Below are 20,749 nucleotides of genomic sequence, written 5' to 3'. Positions count from 1 at the left end.
CTCTCAATCAGAAAGATTTCTGGCTCCCAGGTGTCTTTTATACAGGTAACGAGCTGAGATTAGGAGCACACTCTTAAAGGGAGTGCTCCTAATCTCAGTTTGTTACCTGTATAAAAGACACCTGTCCACAGAAGCAATCAATCAATCAGATTCCAAACTCTCCACCATGGCCAAGACCAAAGAGCTCTCCAAGGATGTCAGGGACAAGATTGTAGACCTACACAAGGCTGGAATGGGCTACCAGACCATCGCCAAGCAGCTTGGTGAGAAGGTGACAACAGTTGGTGCGATTATTCGCAAATGGAAGAAACACAAAAGAACTGTCAATCTCCCTCGGCCTGGGGCTCCATGCAAGATCTCACCTCGTGGAGTTGCAATGATCATGAGAACGGTGAGGAATCAGCCCAGAACTACACGGGAGAATCTTGTCAATGATCTCAAGGCAGCTGGGACCAGAGTCACCAAGAAAACAATTGGTAACACACTACGCCGTGAAGGACTGAAATCCTGCAGCGCCCGCAAGGTCCCCCTGCTCAAGAAAGCACATATACATGCCCGTCTGAAGTTTGCCAATGAACATCTGAATGATTCAGAGGACAACTGGGTGAAAGTGTTGTGGTCAGATGAGACCAAAATGGGGCTCTTTGGCATCAACTCAACTCGCCGTGTTTGGAGGAAGAGGAATGCTGCCTATGACCCGAAGAACACCATCCCCACCGTCAAACATGGAGGTGGAAACATTATGCTTTGGGGGTGTTTTTCTGCTAAGGGGACAGGACATCTTCACCCCATCAAAGGGACGATGGACGGGGTCATGTACCGTCAAATCTTGGGTGAGAACCTCCTTCCCTCAGCCAGGGCATTGAAAATGGGTCGTGGATGGGTATTCCAGCATGACAATGACCCAAAACACACGGCCAAGGCAACAAAGGAGTGGCTCAAGAAGAAGCACATTAAGGTCCTGGAGTGGCCTAGCCAGTCTCTAGACCTTAATCCCATAGAAAATCTGTGGAGGGAGCTGAAGGTTCAACTTGCTAAACGTCAGCCTTGAAAACCTTAATGACTTGGAGAAGATCTGCAAAGAGGAGTGGGACAAAATCCCTCCTGAGATGTGTGCAAATCTGGTGGCCAACTACAAGAAACGTCTGACCTCTGATTGCCAACAAGGGTTTTGCCACCAAGTACCTAGTCATGTTTTGCAGAGGGGTCAAATACTTATTTCCCTCATTAAAATGCAAATCAATTTATAAAATTTTTGACATGCATTTTTCTTGTTGTTATTCTGTCTCTCACTGTTCAAATAAACCTACCACTAAAATTATAGACTGATAATTTCTTTGTCAGTGGGCAAACGTACAAAATCAGCAGGGGATCAAATACTTTTTTCCCTCACTGTACATACAGTCCACTAATACGTTAGGTGTATGATAGTTTGATGCTAGATATGTGGTGTACGGGAAACTTCCACTCTTAATACCGATGGGGTATTTTCTTGTAGCTAAAGCACAACCCTGACTTGGCTTTAGATTTCCTCACCCGCCCTTTCCCAAATTCTACTTGTCTCTCTAAATTCATCAGAAACCAGCACCTCAGCCAATACTGTACAGTACTCATTGTGCAGAGGCATGGGTAATCACCTCCTGCAGAGAGCTGGTCCAATTAACAATCATTAACTTGATCCCCGGCCGGAGCCGGCCTACCGGGAACTGTTCCTTGCTTCAATGTTAGAAGTGCTTCTCAGTCCACCAAGGTTAATTGGAACCAAGATTGGTTACTGTAGTTTGAAATTAGTCAAAAGAATACCTTTTCTTTCCCTTCAAACAGTTATGTCAATTTCTTATACCAGTAGTTGATAAAGACAAATAGATCACTAAGTTGTTTTTGTATGAAAAAATGTATAAAAAGGCAATTATTTACAAAGCGGTGTAACCACAATTGATTGCACACGGTTTCAGTTATAAATCATTGTAAAAGCAATTGTAAACACACAATTAGCCATTCCAGTGCTGTTTGCAAATGTATAGATGTAAAGTGTTAGACTAACAACAATGTGGTACATTTTATAGTACATACAGTAAATGCAGGGTACATATTCATGTGGTATATATGCAGGGTCTTTGTTTTTCTAATGTAAAAGTTGTATGATGTAAATGACAAATCTTGAACTATAAATGCTGTCAGTAGGTAGAGTTGACCTATCACATTGGTTTACTGCTGTGGGCAGTAGGCCCCATTTCAGAATGGCCCTATGAGTCAGAGGACAACGACAGATCCATGTTTCACAACTTCCAAAAAAGCTTTCGCACATCAACTATACAAAGTACTCCGAAAAGCTCATTACCAGACTGCTATCTATTTCATTTCAGTGCTGTGTTCACCCTGTATGAAAAAAGTACAAAAGCTCAAACTAACTTCTGCACCTGCAAACAGCATTACAAAGCGATGCCTGCTGAGATTGCCTGAGAGGAGCCCCTTTCCAGCAACAGTTCAGTTCACTCTCAAAGGCAACCATCTACTGTTGGCTGGCCGCCTTCCTCCCACCAGACCAGATATATGTCTCCAGGACCTCTACAAGGGAGGGAGGGCACAGAATGACAATGTTCTACCGATCTGTCCATTTAATTCCATTGTCGAGGGGCAACCGGGAGGCCTGGGCGAGGAAGGAGACTGAAGATTCAGTGAAGTTTTAAGGTTAGATGAGGAGGAGAGCTCAGTCGTCCTCCACCCCAAGCAGCCCCTGCAGCTCCCGAACCCCCGTGCACTCTGGGTCGATGAGATCGGCAGGTGTCTCCCCACACTCGTTTTCCGCCTGAGGGTCGGCGCCAATACAAAGCAGGTACCTAGTGGGAGAAGCAGGGGGAAAAAGCATTCAGTCAGTAAAGAAAGTATCCAAATGGTATGTGCCGCACTGACATAGTTAAACGTGAGATTCTTCAGAGGGTTAGAGGAAAGTGGCGGATCCTCAGTGTAGCATACTGCTGTTGGCGTATGAGGGCTACTCAAAATTCAGCCAATGCGTGTTAACGGTTTGTCTTGCTTGTAAACACTTGACACTGTAAACCGGCGGTGTGAGCTGTATCCTAGTGACGTAAAAATCTGAATCTTCACCTATCCTGTAGTGCATTGAATTCCTGAACTGCAGGGATGCTGCAATGACATGGTATGGCCAGCAGCATAAATACAGAGTTAGTCAGAGCATTCAAGGCTTCAAGTTTATGTTAATAGTACATCGGCTGAAGTCCCACTTGTGCGAGACCCCTGACCTCGCTTAATGTGTGTGGATAAAAAATGAAAGCTAGTGACTGTAGATGTTGTGGGTATGCTAGGAGCGTTGACTCACTTGGCAATGTCAGGGAATCCGTCACTGCAGGCCATGTGGAGAGGTGTCCAGCCATCCTCGTCTCTCTGGTGGATGTCTGCTCCGTGCTTCACCAGCAGCTTCACACACTCCAGGTTCCCAGAGAGGACAGCCTCATGGATCGCTGCCATACCTGCAGAGCAGTCAATGGGAATGGATGGCAAATAGCATCAGTACAGGTTAATTGTAGGGACATTGAAGGAACACTCAATGAACAGTTTATACTGAGGCATTATTCCATTACTGCGCGTGCTACAGAGACAAGTCATTGCACCAATACTGGAGGGATTACAGATGATCAAATCTTTGGAACTGTTAAACCCAGTTTAAATCTAACCAGAGCATGAAGATACTTCTGATGCTTCAAGCTCTTGAATGGATTAAAATGGTTTCCATTTTGTTCAGATTTCATGGTGACTCACCAGAGTGGTAGATGGTTTCCAGGCTGACCCTCCTCTTCCTGATGAAGAGTCCGATCCTGTCCAGCTCGCCCTGCCGGACATAGTCCTGGAATACGATGTCGTTGGGGAAGTGGACACTGCGGACTGGTTTGATCTGTGGAGAAGAGTGGGCGCAAGAAGAGCTGCTGGACTCTTTGGGGCCATAAGCCTTGATGCCTATGGACTGGCAGCCCGGATCCTGGTAGTACTTCATCCTTAAGAAAGTTTTCAGTCTTGTTCAAAGATACAAACTTCAGAAGAAAATCTTCATGCCTTTTTCAGTAGTAAAATGATAAACCTAAAAGGCAGTGAAATTGAATTAAGATACGTCCTTCAAAAAAGCCTTTCTTTTGTCAATGGCTCTCGTGGTGCAGTGTCCTGTATGTTTCAGACAGTGGGGCAAGTCCTGTTCTGGAATCCAAGGCCTGCGTATAGACCTCTATATACTCTCTGCAGGGCTATTTTAGGTTCTGTCACCTGACAGGTCAAGTTCTAGAACTGGATGAGTGACCCTAGGAGGTGGGTCTCTTCAACCATCCTGTCACAAGCACTGGACGCAGCTCATATCGCCAGCCATGACCGTAGCAATAACCACATCTTCTGTTTTCACCCACAGCCTATGAGACCCACTCTTCCCCCCCTGCTTTTGAACTTGCCCCCTCCAGCTCCCAGATGCTCACCATTCAAGATGCATGACAGCCACTGGTCACGCACCACAGAAGGGGGAGAACAGTCCGGTAAATAGGACATAGAAGCCAATGCTAGGCATCGGGCCAAGAGCGGGTCAAGTGTCATGACTGGGCTTTTGAAAATAACCTTGATAAGGCATTTGATTTAGAAATAGGCAAATGAATCAGTCATATTCTACACATACCTCTAACGTTACAGATAGGGGTTGTTGTGGGAAATTTACTGCAAGAGACTTAATCCAGTAAGCAGGACTTAAAAATTGGCACTTTTTCTTAATTGAATCATAGTTACGGACAGAAGTCCATGTTTTAACCATTAGAAACATTGTTCAAGTTCCAGCCTATTTCAAATACATTTTTATTGGTTACATACAAGTTATTGCAGTTGTAGCAAAATGTTTGTGGGAGCTAGAAGCACAGTGGCCTTACCTGTAGCATCAGTACTATTTACTGGCATACATATGTTATCACGGTAGGAAATCCAGATCTGATAGTCTTCCTTTAAAACGCCACATTGATATATTGAAACAAAGCTGTGCTGAAAAGTGCAAGAATAAATGCCAACAGTAATTTTTTCATATTTTTATTTATTTGGCCACCAGTTTTCACTTTTCCACATCAAATTCAATGTGATGGAATGCGTTTGTTTCTAAGTCATTTCCCCCTTGAACAGCTGCTGTTGAACGTCACAACCCTCATCCCGGTCTGCCCTACAACCCTCCCATCCCAGCCAAACATCAAAAACATTCACAACATTGCACCTGGACGCAAAAAAATAAAATAAAGACCCGATCACAAGCACGCTTACGCACACACACATCACCGCACACGCACACAAAAACCAGGCACACAAACACCTCCATGGGGACAAGAGTGTCAGGTAGAGCCGAAGCCAGAGGGATGGGGGCAGTACAGGTACGGTGGGGTAGGGCTGTTGCACTGTTCCCCCCCCCTCCCCAAAGATAACCAGGACAGAGACCGCTCTCAGAGTCCCAAAACACAATTCCTTTTAAGTGACCACCTCTGCTCCTTCAGTAACCATGTGGAATCTGACGGCATAAACACAGTAGCCTGGTCTCAGATCTATTTGTGCCGTCTGGTCAAGACCATAGGAGTTGGCAAGACAGCACAAACAGATCTGGGTCCAGGCTATGAACACAGTGACAAACAGAAGCCGTCCTAGGCCTCCCCACTAATCCCAGGTCTAACAGAGTCAGAGGGCCAACTCTACCCCAGCTTAAACTTTACCTGGGAATTACTGGTACACAGATTATTTAAAAAAAATATATTGAATGAAAATACAATTAAATAAAACAAGCTATTTCCAAAGTGTATCTTTCTTCTTTAAAAAAAGAAATAAGTCAGTAGCCATGCTGAAATGAGGGAAACTGAACTGAAAAACATGATTTGTAGACTTAGAGGGAATGGAGAGAGAGAAATACAGTGACCCTCAAGATTGGTCTCAGCTACAGATGCATATATTGCTACATGGAACACGTTGCTTCTTTATTTTGTTACTCTTTACAAAAAGACAATAGGATGGCCCCAAGTCCCCTGAGAGAGTCCATAATCCCACCATATAACACTTCCGGCCCTCAGAAAGACTAGCAGAGGAACAAGAACATGAGCAGCCCCCCCCAAACCTAAAAACCGGCTACACCACAAAACTAATGCACCACTCACACTGCGGCAGACTAGGGGGAAAGTAATTTTGGGGAAAAATGACAGGTACATAACCCAATTTATGGATCGAACTGGATATGTCAAGCACAGTATCTTAATGCCGTTTTTAACATTTTGGTTGAAATATACAAGGCAATACAACTCCATCGTTTGATTGATGAGGAACGTTGGTAATGTAAAAAGCCGTTAAGACCAGGAGGTGCCGTTCAGCTCTGTTGAGTTCCCATGACAAGGGGACAGACGAGTCCATCTGGTCCAGCGGGAGGGAGACAGAGGCTGTCGAGGTGGCTTCAGGAGGGGGGCTGGCCGAGGGTCCTGCCACATCTGCTGACAGACTGACTGAGAAGCAGTTAAAGGAGAAGTATTAGTGTTCACAGAACAGGGGTGGAAGTGATGGTGGTTGGTATAAGGGGTGGGGGTTCGTCTCTCCTCTCTCCTTCGCCGGGTCTTATAACTCGTCGTGGTCGCCACCGTCGCCGTCGGAATCACTGTCCTGTTCATCCAGGTCTTCCATATCCTGGGAGGAGGGAGAGAGGAGGAGAGGGTCTTTAACACCTGCCTGGAGGAAGCTGCTCTCTGTCTGGAGTTGTTAGGAGTAGAAAGCTTGGAAGCAAAAATGAAGACGTGGTGGGAGGATACGACGCAGCTCATTTTGTGTCTCCCCTGAAACAACCACATATGCTCAATTTCAAAAACGGGCAACATGACAAGCTTGAACGGTTGTTGGAAAAACGTGCCCTGGCAAAACATATGTTAATCTATGGTGAAACATGTACATATGAAAACAACCTAACGACTAGACACGTGGTGGGGTTGGGGATGTTGACTTGCACGTTCGGACAGGAGGCCTGGTCCCAAGGGAGAGCCTGGTAAACAGCTGCGACAGCTGCAGTGGGCATTAGCGACCGCAGTCGGGGCATGGTCTGCAATTAGACTTCTGAGAAGGGGGTGTGGTAGTGGGATGAGGGCCTTCAACTAGTTTGAGCTGGATCTCCAGTGGGTTTTGGATGCAGGCCCTGGTCTTAGTATCCAGCTAGGTGCCAGGGAAGAAGCGAAACCCCAGCCGCATTTCAAAAAAGACACCAGGCTTTAAAACATTAAAAAAAAAAAATGTTTTAGAAGCATTAGAGAGATTACCAGTTCTTGCCATTTGGCTTCGAAATGGGGAGAGAAAAATCCCATCATTCCCTTGTGCAAGAAGTCTTGGATGACGACATAAGGAACATGATTCAATTTCTCAAAACGTCTTACTCTGTTTCGTGCATTATTTCATACACCTGGGAATATCCTGCTGTAAATTATATTAGTCAGAGAAGTTATTACAAACTCGGGTCAGGATTTTCAGTGGGTAAGGTTTGTCATCTCCTTCATTGATGACAGACATGGGCTGCTGGACTAACGACTGTCTCTGCCTTAACGGGTCATGTAATGAGCACGTCTGTCTGACTGCCTGCTGTGCTTGAAGACGGAGCTCATGGAAGTCTTAGTCAGCTTGACCTACATTTTTTTAATTGTAAATGAGAACTTGTTCTCAACTTGCCTACCTGGTTAAATAAAGGTGAAAATAAAAACATCATCTCTACAAGACCCAGTTTTCTCCAGGTTGGATTGGAAAGTGGTTGAGTCAGTGAAGTGAGATGGGGAAAGAAACCAGACTTCAACACTGACAAATAACACCATGTAAATGGCCATTACAATTGTTTCTGCATTGTCCTAAGGGAAAGAGCAGGCTTTACTTGCAGGGAGGATAGGTTGCGTTCACTTTTAAATCGAGTTAAAAAAAAGGTACGTAGGCATGTGACCCCAATTCTAGGGTTACAAGTTACCCAAATCTTCAGGAGAGGTGGTCCTGTGGGTCTATTCTGGGTGACCTACAGGATACTGAATATCCCCCCAAAAGGCACCTTGTATGATAAGAGACCTTGCTTGCACATGCAAAACTCTTGGGCCAGTTTCTGGGGAAAACTCAATTGATCAGGATGCGTTGCACCAAAAGTTAAACCTTGTCCAACATCGCTGTATTCTCCTGCCCTGTCCACTAATGCATTGCTCTTACTGGATAAGGGTTGGCTGTAATTCAAACGCATCATTTTTTTGACCGTTTGAAAGCGGCCTTGAGTAAACAAATCAGAGTTTACTCAGCATATGACCGTGTAAAAAATAAGTAATTGTGAAAAAGATCAAAACTGCAAGTAAAACGATTGGGCTTTGAAACGGTTTGCACGATTCCGGTTTGACGTCATAGCAATGCCTTGCGGTTTAATGCAATCTGTCTCGCAAGCATAATTATAGTGTCTGCTTGAGGATGAAGACAACCCGGTTTTCATACCAATCCCAAGTGTGTACTTACATCAATCCCCTCATCCTCCTCCCCTTCCTCTCCAGCCGGTGCGCCGCCATCCTTGCCTCCACTCTCAAGGAACTTGGTGAAGCCCTCCAGTGTCCTCTCACCATTGTAGTCGACCACCTGCATGGAAGAAAGTCACATGCATCAAATTTCTACAGGGATTTAAATACAAATGGATCATTTTCCTTTGCTTTTCCACAAGGGAAAAAAAATGCTGTAACCAAGCAAGACTGACTGTTTTGCATGCACCAGCAACTATCAAATTTGGCAAAATTGTAGCAATAAAACTAGTGGTCCATTTGTCAAAGAACTAGTGAAATCTTATCCAAATGTCTAATGATTAAAATCAGCCTGTGGGGTCCCGCAACAACACGTACTAATTTGAATCTGGAGCCAATAACCTTTGAGGCCTCTAGCCATCTTCAGATCTGTGCCAATGAGCAGTCAAGAGGAGATATACAACTATTAATTGATGAGAGAAGGCCAAATGTGTTTTTATAGCCCTTCTCGTTTATAGAACCAGTTATTATAGGACTGCCCTTGAGATGGGTCTTGAGGACAGTCACAGAACTCTGCGTCCAGACCCACATGGTCTCAGCCAGTCAGTTAATACAGAGCATAGCGAGCCAACAGACAGAAGCGGAGCCTGGGGCTACTCGTGCAGCTGCCTCCTTCCCTAGCCATCTCTGGCTCTGTCACAAGGAGGAATGGCTCAGGGGTTAACCCCAGGGCTCTTTGCGAGGAGAATCCCAACACGCAGCTCCCAATCTCTTCCAGGAAGCTTTCTGCAGTTGACTGCTATGTGCTATAGTTCAGTAGGGTGGCTGGCATGCCTATGGGGGGATTGAGGGCCAGCGTGGTCTTTAAGAGCAGGTTCGCATTTCGTCTTGAATCTTGTTCTGGAGTGGTAAAATCTTAACCCTAACCTTAACTAAACCTATTGCTTAACCTTAAAAAATAAAAAATTGTTTTAATATAGCCAATTTTGACATTGCAGCTGGCCTATCTAAGGGGAAATGCTCAGCTCTGCCTCTAAGACAAGACTCATGACAATAAATGACAACCTGCTCTTTAAGAGCTGGGGTGAGGGTCTCAAGAGGATCCCAAGAGGGAGAGAGCATTATCGGGCAGCCATAAAGAGAGGGGTTGGGTTTGGTAGAAGTCGTAAACACCACCACAATGGCCGGGTCACTCAGGCTTGGGTTTCTGCATGCGTGGCTGGCACCACGAAAATCAACCCTCCTATTGAGTGTGGGAGCTACTTAACCTGATCATAATAACCGCACACACACCTGTAATGCTGTGAGATGAAAAATGATATTTCAGTAGTGTGGATGGATGGGTGTGGGTGGGTGGATGGGTAGCCAAAAGCCATGTTTCTCAGGTGTTCACCGAAAGAGCCAAAGCCCAGAATGGGTGGTGCTACTAACTGACGAGGGGATTAATTACCTCTTGCAAGGGCTTGGTTTTCAAAAATGAGACCCGTGCTCAAATGCCGGGCAATTTATCACTGGCTATGTTGGGGAAATGAGCCAATTAAAAAGATATGTTGTCATGTTATCCCAAAAGTGGAATGAGACCTGTAGACCTTGGCCATTCCAAAATGGGGTTGTATGGACGACTTGAATAGTGACGCAATAGCTTCAGCACATTTGGTTATACAGCAGAGCCCCTCCGTCTCAACTCAATCTCTATCCCTTAGTGTGGGACAGAGGAACTGTCCAGCCGAAGACCACGTCAATGAAAACGTTGTAATGATACATTTGGGAGTCAACTGCCAACAGTTACAAATGGCTGCTAACACTGGCAGACATTCCACATCGTTTCAGTAGACTGACCTTGTGCTCATCGCCTGCGGGGAAGAACTTGAGCGTGGGGAAGCTGTGTACTTTGACTGTCTCGATCTCGTTGGCTGTGGAGTCCATCTTGGCCACGACGATATCGGCGCTGTCCTGGTACTTCTCTCCCAGTTTGGTCCAGATGGGGTCAAGCTGTTTGCAGTGGCCGCACCAGGGTGCATCTGCAGTGGGGAGAGCAGAGGAACAATCAGGGATAAGAGCATATTCCTGTCCCATTCAAGCTCATTGATCATCACCTGAATGCTTAGGCTGGTTATTGTATTGCATGATGTTACTTTGCCTTCCATTTGTATCCATAGAAGTAGTATCATAACAATGTATCAGCATGGATACAACTACTCACTGATGCACAGATATGCATGCATGGAAAACAATGCACAGCTGTATAGGATCATTTATACAACGGGAAGTGACTGGAATAGGAGAACGGCTTGCCAGCAGCCCATTAATTCAAGCCTGTGGGCTGTAGTTTCTGAGGCTGGCAGTTAGGTTTACGACAGCTGTGTCTCCCGGCAACCCAAACACTGGGACACTTCAACCGGCTAGGAAATACCCTCCACAGCCGTACGAGAATCTGACTCTCCCCCCCCCCCCCGTCAGTCAGTCAGTGACCGTAAGCGACACAAAGCCCAGGGATAGAACACTCCTCACTCTGGCTCACCACAACATTGGAGGCAAGTTTAGTCTTCGTGAGCTATAAAAAAAACTCCTCCTGCGACTAAATTTATCCCAATGTTTCCTTACTCAATCTTGGGTTACGCATCGATTTGTGTGGAGGGCTGATGGAATGATCTTCGGTCCCTGTCTCTTGTACATCTGCTGGGGCTTAGAGAAAAGGTGCATCGCCAGGGCTAGGAGAAAGACTCCGGTTTCAGACTCAGGATAGCTTCCCACCTCCCGTCCTCCCTCCACGTGGACGTGTAATCAAAGAGAGCACCTCAAAATATATCAGGGCCATCGACCCCTGAAAAGTGAGCCTGTCGACCACCTGGGGCTTACATATGGTATTGACGAGAGGGGGGGTAGTACTTACAAAACTCAACGAAGACGTTCTTTTTGGGGTCGAAGACGACCTCCTCAAAGTTCTTGCCGACCAGGACTCTGACGGGGTTCTTGTCCCAGTCTTCAGGGATGTCCTGGCTCATGAGGTGGGGCTGTGGGGGGGCGACACAGACGAGGAGGAGAGATTTACGATGGATTACATGACTTTTGCAAAACCAAGAACGAGCGGAATTATGTTAGTTCCAAACTAAGCAACACTTGAATTATGGGTTGTTTCTCTGCTGAATGTTAGAGAAACATGATTCCTAAGTCATGAGGCAATCGCCTATAGAATGGGAATGATGCAAAACCTGCACAGTGCACATCACATCACTAAAATAAATAAGTAAGTTCACGTTCGTGATGCAGGCCCACATTACATTAAACCTTATGACATAAGAATTTAAATTTGTCACACTTTCTGGCACAGCATGTTAGCCTACATCTGCACTTTCAATCCACTGCCATTGACGCCCAGCCATCAAGGCATGATGACTGCACTGCAGTGCCATAACAGTAATAGACTGGTTCATCAATGTCTAGAGTAGGGCACGGCTGTTCTCAACGTCTAGGCTGGGCTGTGGCCTACTGTACAGAACTTAGCAGTCAGGGGCACCCCAATGTCCTAGAAACCCCAGTAACAGCTTAACCCTGTAATCTGAGTAACACTATGTTTTAACATCACCACACACGGAGCATGTACACTTGGATTGTCTGCAGACATTATTAGGCCAACACACCTTGAGTTTTCCCTCGGTGAAGAGTGTGCAGAAGGCGATGATGTTGTCGGCGGTGATGGCCTCGCTCTCGGGCCTGTACTTGGTCATCTCGTCCTCCAGGGTGATGAGGCGGATGGCAGGACACTCCTCCTTCTTCAGCCCAAAGAACTCCAGGATGCGCTGGTTGTCATCCACCTCGCTGTCGATGAAGATGAACAGGATCTGGGGGAGGAGAGGAAGAGGATGAAATACGAGGCTCAAGTATCTGGCTTTTAGTCTAGGTAGGTATGCGACGTACACTCCAGCACAGTCTCAGTGGTACATACCGAGGCGCAGTACCACACATGCAGTAAATTACTTTCAAGACGCTGGATGGAAAATAACTCTGCCTTATTCATAACAAATAGATGAGGAAAAACAAGCCTTTACTGAAGATTGGGTACAATGAATGAAGGTCGTCACTGACTCTGTTCAGTCTGGTCCACCCACCTTGCCCTTGAATCCCTCTGATGCTTTCTTGAACTCGGCCATTTTGTCGTTGAAGTCGGAAGCAGCCTTGGGCACGAACATGAGGATGTGAGACTTGATTTCTCCTCCGAAGATCTTGGGGGCGGTCTGCGGAGAAAACACAACGTTATGAAGCTCGAAAGTCATACGCGGGGAACAAAGCTCAGGATATAAACGCTTGTATTAAAGTTGTGGTAACGGCACTGAAGGGCCTCGTGATAGCAGTCATAGGTCCTTGGTGGGGATGAGGACGTCGATCGATTTTGTAGCTTAGTGTGACAACAGAGGAGAAAGTTAATCTGGAATAAGGTGTATTTTCTGTGTGTGTATATTTGAGACAGCACATCTGAGTATCAGCAGTATAAAGAACAGCCATTACCTGCTCAGTGAACTCGATGACCAGGGGCAACTGGTTGGCCTTGATGAAGGCCAGCAGGTCAGCCTTGCTCAGCTCTCCGTCAAAGGTGTTACGACCCTCATCGAACTGTAGAGGACAAAACCGATGGAAACAGTTGGTAGCCAAACCCGTTAATACGCCACCAACTTCCCACTTTAGTCCGGTTTTATTATATTCTGCCTGTGAACTCCCCACAACCCAAACATAGATGTATCAAACAAGCTCATTTAAATCCCTTTGGTAAACCCAGCTGAAGAAAATCAACGTTAGGCTAAATGGGGTTTTAAGGAGTGTTAAGAACAGCAGCCCTTACTGGTACACAAAGGGAAAGTTGGGAGACCACAGGAGTGTGTGTCAGGGTTGGATCACACACACAGTAAGCAGACAATAGTGGGGTAGTATCATGACTGATGAGTGGGGGGCTTACCGGGCGATAAGATGGAGGAATCCCATCTATGTCTCATTAGAGATGGAGAGTTATGCCTTTAAAATGACAGGCAGAAATCGATTGAATCGAGACATGTAAAGGTCTGCCGTTGAGCTGTGCCCTCCCTGACCACTAAAGGGCAATGATTTAAAATTCAAAGCAGATTGAGAGAGAAACAGGTTGACTGACAAGTCTGGTCCAGCGATGAAAATTTAAAGGCTTATGGGTTGGCATCTGTTTTTAAATGTCAGATGGAATCATACTTGTGCTGAATAGGAGCCAAATCCTAACTTGAGATCTAACCCACATTTTCTCCCATAAATATCAGTGCAGTATTTCTGAAGTTTGATATTCAGCCCTATGCCTCATAGTCGAAGACTTTCAGACCATGTTTACAACTACTCAACACAAATCCCCACTGGCAGCTGGCTTCTTTCCATGTCGACCAGTGTCTGACTTAACAGGTGGACGGAAGACTGCATTTGACATAACATCTGATATCTATGGAAAGGCAGGAATGTGGCCATAACATGTCACATAACATATCATGAAATGTCCATGTGGACTGTGACCCAGTTCAGCCCAGATCAGTTTACTCTAAGCTGACAAGATGTGGCTTGGCCTTGAGATATGGATATCCAATTAACACATCTGGTCATTTTAAGAATCATTGTCATTTGAGTGAGGGGAAAGGGTAAGACCATTACATGTCAGAGCCAAATTTAATGACCAGTTGGCCTGAATGAAGAGGAATCCCTCATCTTGCTATTACCGGGGAAATGATGGTTCAAATGAGAAAATTCCTCGGACAGAGTAGAGACTTGAGTATGAAGGTAGAATCTCAGGAGGGCTATATCAAAGAAGATAGCTTGCCCCTTTTGAACTGTAAAGAGCTTCGCTGTACTTGTTCTTCATTCCCAGACACCAGCCAATGAGACTAGCATGGAAATCCTACGACTTAACACAGTGGCTGCCACTAACCAGTCAGTGATCTAGCCATGTCTAGCTTGATGATCTCATCGTCTGAAAGGCAGAAGGCAGCATTGAGCACAAACACAAGCAGAATGAGAGTCAGACACATTCCCAGAGCAGGTCTACAGGATAATATTAGCAGGCCAAGACCGGATACTGCTGTAGCTATGGGGTTGTGGGGTTACCTAGCTGACACCCCCAAAAGAATCAAACCTGTCTGCAGCTACCCTGCTTTAAGTTGTCCAGATTGATGTATGGGTTACACTCATGATATAACAAATCTGATGACCAGGTCATTCATAATGTATTTATAATCCAGTTAAATACAAATAACTGGTAAAACCTGACAATATTCACAGCTAGATAGCAAATGAGTGCAAAAACGCTAAGACATTCACTGCTAAGATATAGCTTCCAGGCAGTAAACAGTCTACAGAGTCCGATGGAAAGAAGGGGTTACACCATGATCAGGGTAGGAATTTTTAAAGATTAAAACACTTGGGGTGATTAAATCATACTGAATCAAAGTACTCGCTCCGTACCTTCTTGAAGAGGACGACTCCATCCTTGGACACCTCGAACTTGGAGAAGACGGCGTCGTTGGAGGTGATTCCGAATGGAACGTCATCAACGGCCTCCGCAGCCTTCAGGAAAGCCTTGGCTCCCTCAGACTCGGCATCCTGCAGGACAGAATGACGCTTAGCTTAGATGCCATCATACATGAACCATAGGACTCAATAATGTAGGAAATTAACGATCAAAACATGCCCATCTATGCCTTGATAATTCATTTGAACTGAGAGAATGATTTGCACGTATTTCTATAGAAAATTTGCCAAAACTATTGATCAGTACTGAAAGTGTCAAACTAGCTGTCTAGTGGGAAATGGGGCTTAGTAGGCACTAAACTTTCCTGCAAAGAATCACTACAGATAGGCTTTGTAGCATCAGTGACCTTGCGCAGCTAGGTCTGAGTAGTAGGTCAGAGGTCATCGGCTCACCTTGAAGAAGCCGATGACTGCTACCTCGTTTTCGGCGATCATGGACTCTGCCTGAGCGACCTCCCCCAGGGTGGTGGCAGCTGGTCCAGTGCGCTTCTTCAGCCAGTTGACGATGTCATCAGCCTGTCTGCCAGCTGCAGGAAGGGAACAACAGTTCTGTTAAGTCACTCTGGCCGTGTTCAAACGATAATGTATGAGACTGATTCCCTACTTCCTTTTTTTGTTCTACTGTAATGTATTCACTGAGCAGACAAGGTTGGCCATAGGAAACAATACAACAGAAAAGCAAGCCTGCCTTCATGTTTTCTAATCATGTACAGATCAGAGATAATGGCAAGGGCGGACGCAAGGACGCATTTTGAAGTATTGGAACAGGGCCCAGGTCACATGACCAGGGCTGGCTGAATAGAGACTAATGGTACGGGCCACCACAGACAGATCAAACAATGCTTCAGGGTGAACAGGCGGAAAAGCAAATTTATTCTGCCACGACTGTGGTGGACTTGAGTAAACACAGCTACAAGTATTGCTGCCATTATTCTATTTGAATAGTCGTTATGGGGGACAAAGGACAGTGAAAGACCTCTCATTTAATAAAGTATTTCTTATCTTATTTGGTCACACCAGCCTTGTTACTGGCAGACTAAAGAAAAAAGTAGCTAAATTCCTCTGTGATCCGTTTGCCCCAACAGAGAAGACTTAAGCTCTCTAAGAACCAACGTGTCCCAACTAAGTGGACTGACTCATGATTAACCTGCATGTTATTACAAAAAGAGCCAATGACGCAACAGCAGAGCAACACCACTGAGCGACGCTGTAGCCAGGCCAGACAGACAGACACAGCTGGAGAAGGGATACTGCTGCCTGCGGCCTTATGAGTCCACCGCTTTTAGCCCAGAGAGAGCGAGTGCTGGAAGTTAGGGCTGTCCCACACACCCCCGCTTAAAAAAAAAACACACAGCCAGTCACAGTGAGCAAACATGAGGAACTGCACATTGCCCGACTAGGGGGGATGGGAGGGAGAGAGAGCATGGATAGAATGTGTGGAGGAGGGAGGGGCCCCTTCATTCAGTCACAGTTATATTGGGCAGAGTGAACGGGCCATTGGCTAACACACACTTGGCTGATAGGAGTCACATTACCAGCATAAGAAAAGGCATTACTTAGTGTGAGACATCCATCTGAAAATAATTATCTGATCATACACAGAATCTATGACTGATGGTCATAACCGGACTACTGCACTACACGAGACAGCTTATCACTTTTGTTGGTAATAGTTGTCCCAGTCCCTGAGGTACTTAGGCATTGAGTAATTAGGTTGTTCTAGATTTAGTCATTGAGATCAGCACAATAATTCACAATAGAATAATTTGCCAGTTGACAATCTTATTTTATATAATTGGTTATTTCAATATCTGAAGAAATTCAGGGTAGCGCCTTGTCCAATTGACTTAAGAAAGTGAAAAACTGGGATACATTTCTAACGGCTAACCAAGTACACAGAAATAGCCCAGTTCTGCCTATAGACCAGGTCCACGATCATGTCAAGCACAGTATATGTTGTAACGATTAATTGTCATGCAAAGACACGGCTGTCATAATATACATTTTTGTAATAAATGTAGCTTATAGACCAACACATGATAGGAAAATGAGTTAGAACATACCTAATGAAAACAGCTTCGGTAACCCCCCCACGCTACCCAGTCTGAAAAACAACAGGTTTTGACCACTTGGAACTTCTGGAAATAAAGCCTCTCATCCTGCTCATAAAATTATCAAACTTTACCCACTTCATGTAAAAATGAACTGCTATTGGGTAAACTACATCTACTTAAATATAAAGTTGAATCCCCTTCTCCTGAAATTAACGGGGTATGACGATTCTGATCAGTCCTTTCTTTAGTTCACAGTTATTGACGGTTATACGATAGCTGTGCCAGCCCTAGCTGTAACATACATCCCTCCACTACTCACCAGAGTACTCTTTGGGCGACTCCTTGTCTCCCCCCTTGAAGAACTTGATGGTAGGGTACCCCCGGACACCGTACTCCTGGGCCAGGTCTGCCTCCTCTGTGGCGTCCACCTTGGCCAGGCGGATCTCTGAGCCCTCTGCCTTCAGCATGCTGGCAGCTTTGGCATACTCCGGGACCAGGGCCTTGCAGTGGCCGCACCACGGGGCATCTAGAACAAGAAGGAAATCGTATAAATAAAATTTGACCACACAGCTTCAGAGCCGAGAGATTTTCACTGACGGGTGAAGTAGATGCAAATACTGTAGTGACTGTTGATATACTACATTAACATGCGAGTGTTGCTACGTTTGGGCCGAAGGGATGATTTCTAATTACTAAATAAACAGTTAACTGGGATTTTTTTTTTATACTTACAGTTGGCTCTTTAGAGGGTGTGGGAAAAAATCTCCTCTGGCAAGCTAGTTTTCAATGAGATCACTGAAAAGAGTAGTCTTGGGCTATAACTAAGATAGTGAAAATGTTGCCTGAGAAAAGATGTGGATTTCTAATCTGATTCATAGAGGACATAGAATGGCTTGCAAAGCTTATGAATGCATGAACACTGAAAAAGCCCATTGAAGTTTGAACAAACGTAACCTATTGATTGTCTTTGTGTGATTAATGTGCCTTAAGATGTCAAGATATCACCATGAGCTTGACAAAGTCTATTAAGCTTGGTTGTAAGTTCAAAGTCCAAAGGATATTTCCTCATTTTATGAGTCCTACAGGAATTCCTTTTAAACTAAATATTATATTTATCATTCTTTCAAAACTTCTATAAAAATGAGTTGGTGTGTTTTCATTGCAATGTTTCTTAGCTTCAGTGGAGACCCCCCCCCCAAGTTCCATCAGCCAGGAGAGTTAAACAAAAGTTGAACAGATGATTCAACTTTGAAGTACACGTCAACCTAGCATCTCATTCAACATTCCAGGTCCCTCCTGTCTGTGAGCAAAAGGTATTTAGCCCTCCCCCTCTTCACTCATTGGAATGTCAGAGTCGTGGAGTTCTCCAATTGGTCTGCAGGTTTGTCAGATAAAAGTACAGAATACCTCAGAGCTTGACAGCTGTAGCAGGACTGGCCTGCTGGTTACATCAAAACTATTTATAAAAGAAACCCACTGCAATCAAGATAAAGTGGAAACCACCAAGTTCACAAGTTAATAAGCATTTAACAAATGTGTTGCAAAACCACAGCAGCAACTTATGTGAATTTCAGTAAACTTACATCAAAACAGCTCCTAACTGAAACCGGGGTAGAAACAGTGGCGGTTCTAGACCATTTCAACTGGGGGGGGCCAAGCTGGGGCCAGTTGTACTGTTAGAGGGGCCAGTTACATTAGACGTTATTGTTGTCATATCGTTTTCTTCACTGCATTGCAGGCATTAGCAGGCATAAGACCATGTTCTGCGTTGCCACTGTCTAATAAAGGATGTAAAAAAAGGAGGATAGTAAAAATTTGTCATGTAAAAATTTTCATACTCCACATTTAGGGGGACCACAAGGGGGTCCCCCCCCCAAGAACCGCTAGTGGGTAGAAAGTGTGCATGACCAGGAAACTATCTAGCAATCGAAACTCAAGTGGTGAATGAATCAAAACCAGACGTCACTCTTGCAACTAATGGAGTCTGCCTGATGTATTCACACGACTGAATAATGTTATCATCACTCAACAGATGCTTTGCCAGCACTGTTGCACATAGCTAGAGTATTCTAAATCGTGCATTCAGTATTGTTTCGAGACTACACAGAAGCACAAGCCATCCCTTGTAAGTTAAACAAACAAGAATAAGTTGGTCACGTTCATCAACTTCTAGATCCATGAAGCCACCAAGGCTGGTAAAGAAACAGGTACTTGCACCAACAAGTGGTCACAGACGAACGTGATTGTCATTTAGTTGTTTACTTATCAGTCCTGAGACGGCTAGATAGGGATGCACTGAATACTCAAGTTGACTGTGTGCCAGGTATACTAGTTAGTTAGATAAATGCAACAAAGTTCTGTACTAGCAAGGCTCATCCAAATGTGTTGCAGTAACTAGCTACCTAGTTAACGTTACAGTTAGCAAGGTAGCTGGGAAGGACATTGGCTTAGAGTCCTTAAAAATATATACGTTACTACTTGCAATACAATGGCCAACAGTGTGTGTAATCAACAGTTAACGTATGACAGGCCTAACGTTAGGTAGTTAGCGACCAATTTGAATAACTAACGTTCGCCAAGCAAAACCATGGTAGCTAAGTAAACGTTAGGTACTCTTGTTAGCTATCAAGAAGGCCAGCTAGTTGACGTTGGTATGCCATTCCACATACCTTTGCGTTAGCTGAAGTGAAGCTGATAACACAGTGGCAAGCGAACGCAGTTAGCTAGCATGCTAGTACAGCTGCGTGAACAAATTAGCAGGCAATTTAACAAGTTAGGTTCTCTAAGCCTTTATATGATCAAGAATACTTACAGAATTCAACTAGGATGTTTGGGTGAGCTTTCAAAGCCTCCTCGAAATTACTTTTCTTCAGCACCAGAACATCATCTTCTTCGCCGATATCAGCCCGGCTTGCCACCGCCAGTGTGCAGAGTAGGAAAAACTTAAACATAGTTGCTGTCAACTGTTGTTTCTAACAGAAAATGTGTTCGAAGCTACAAGTGAATGAGCTACCGACTGAAAGTGGTGTATGTATGTATTTTATCTTCTTACAGTTAGAACTGAAGCTTGTATTTTTGTGTCTACCGCTACTAACGTCGTGGCATTACGTGCAGGAACCAGAAGGGTCAGCCGTAGTGCGCAGGCGCATTTATCAGCTTGAAAGCTGCTCGTGTTGAATTGTGACTGGACCACAGCTGAAGGTACCTGGAAGTGAATCCACTTTGTCATTGGATGTATATTGAAATCGATTGAAATTCTTTCCAGTCGCATTCTTGCTTATATTTGAGAATTGTTGACACAAATAACTAACATTCCTTAGAATGAAGGCTTAGGTTTTATGCAGGAAAGGTGATGTAACAGTATAATATGCAGGGAGATGGCAGATTATTAAAGACTGCAGTACATTTGTTTTCAGTTTGCATGGTTTGATAATCGGAGTTTGCGCGTCAATACCTCTTCGACATAAGGTCCTAGGATGATTAGGGTAATATATATAATCAAATCAAGATAGAGAGCGAGGAACATACTTTTTTTCCTTCAATGGGGCAATATTAAAGGCGCTACATGGTCAATCTGACTTCTGCATTGGACGTGCAGCATTTACGGTGATATGGCCTCTGCAAAAGTCAGGACATTCATACTTCTTG

At 44.8% G+C, this 20,749-nt stretch overlaps 2 protein-coding genes across 2 annotated transcripts; both read right to left on the bottom strand.

The window, feature by feature from the left end:
• Positions 1-1,875: 1,875 nt before the first annotated feature.
• On the bottom strand, positions 1,876-4,786 carry LOC106588094 (protein phosphatase 1 regulatory subunit 27). The gene is made up of 3 exons (XM_014176769.2): positions 3,781-4,786; positions 3,341-3,491; positions 1,876-2,840 (listed from the first exon to the last, which is right to left on the bottom strand). The coding sequence occupies exons 1-3, from the start codon at positions 4,010-4,012 to the stop codon at positions 2,711-2,713; spliced, it is 513 nt and encodes a 170-aa protein (XP_014032244.1). The 5' UTR covers positions 4,013-4,786; the 3' UTR covers positions 1,876-2,710.
• A 268-nt stretch (positions 4,787-5,054) lies between these two features.
• p4hb (prolyl 4-hydroxylase, beta polypeptide) lies at positions 5,055-20,239 on the bottom strand. The gene is made up of 11 exons (XM_014176765.2): positions 19,914-20,239; positions 17,421-17,627; positions 15,441-15,574; positions 14,982-15,119; positions 13,023-13,127; positions 12,626-12,751; positions 12,158-12,358; positions 11,410-11,530; positions 10,356-10,537; positions 8,521-8,637; positions 5,055-6,687 (listed from the first exon to the last, which is right to left on the bottom strand). The coding sequence occupies exons 1-11, from the start codon at positions 20,050-20,052 to the stop codon at positions 6,619-6,621; spliced, it is 1,539 nt and encodes a 512-aa protein (XP_014032240.1). The 5' UTR covers positions 20,053-20,239; the 3' UTR covers positions 5,055-6,618.
• Between the last annotated feature and the right edge of the window lie 510 nt (positions 20,240-20,749).

The sequence above is a fragment of the Salmo salar genome, chromosome ssa02, assembly GCF_905237065.1.
Source record: "Salmo salar chromosome ssa02, Ssal_v3.1, whole genome shotgun sequence".
NCBI classification, from domain to species: Eukaryota; Metazoa; Chordata; class Actinopteri; order Salmoniformes; family Salmonidae; genus Salmo; species Salmo salar.
Note: the sequence above shows the minus strand (reverse complement) of the source record. Positions and strands in the feature narration are given on the sequence as shown.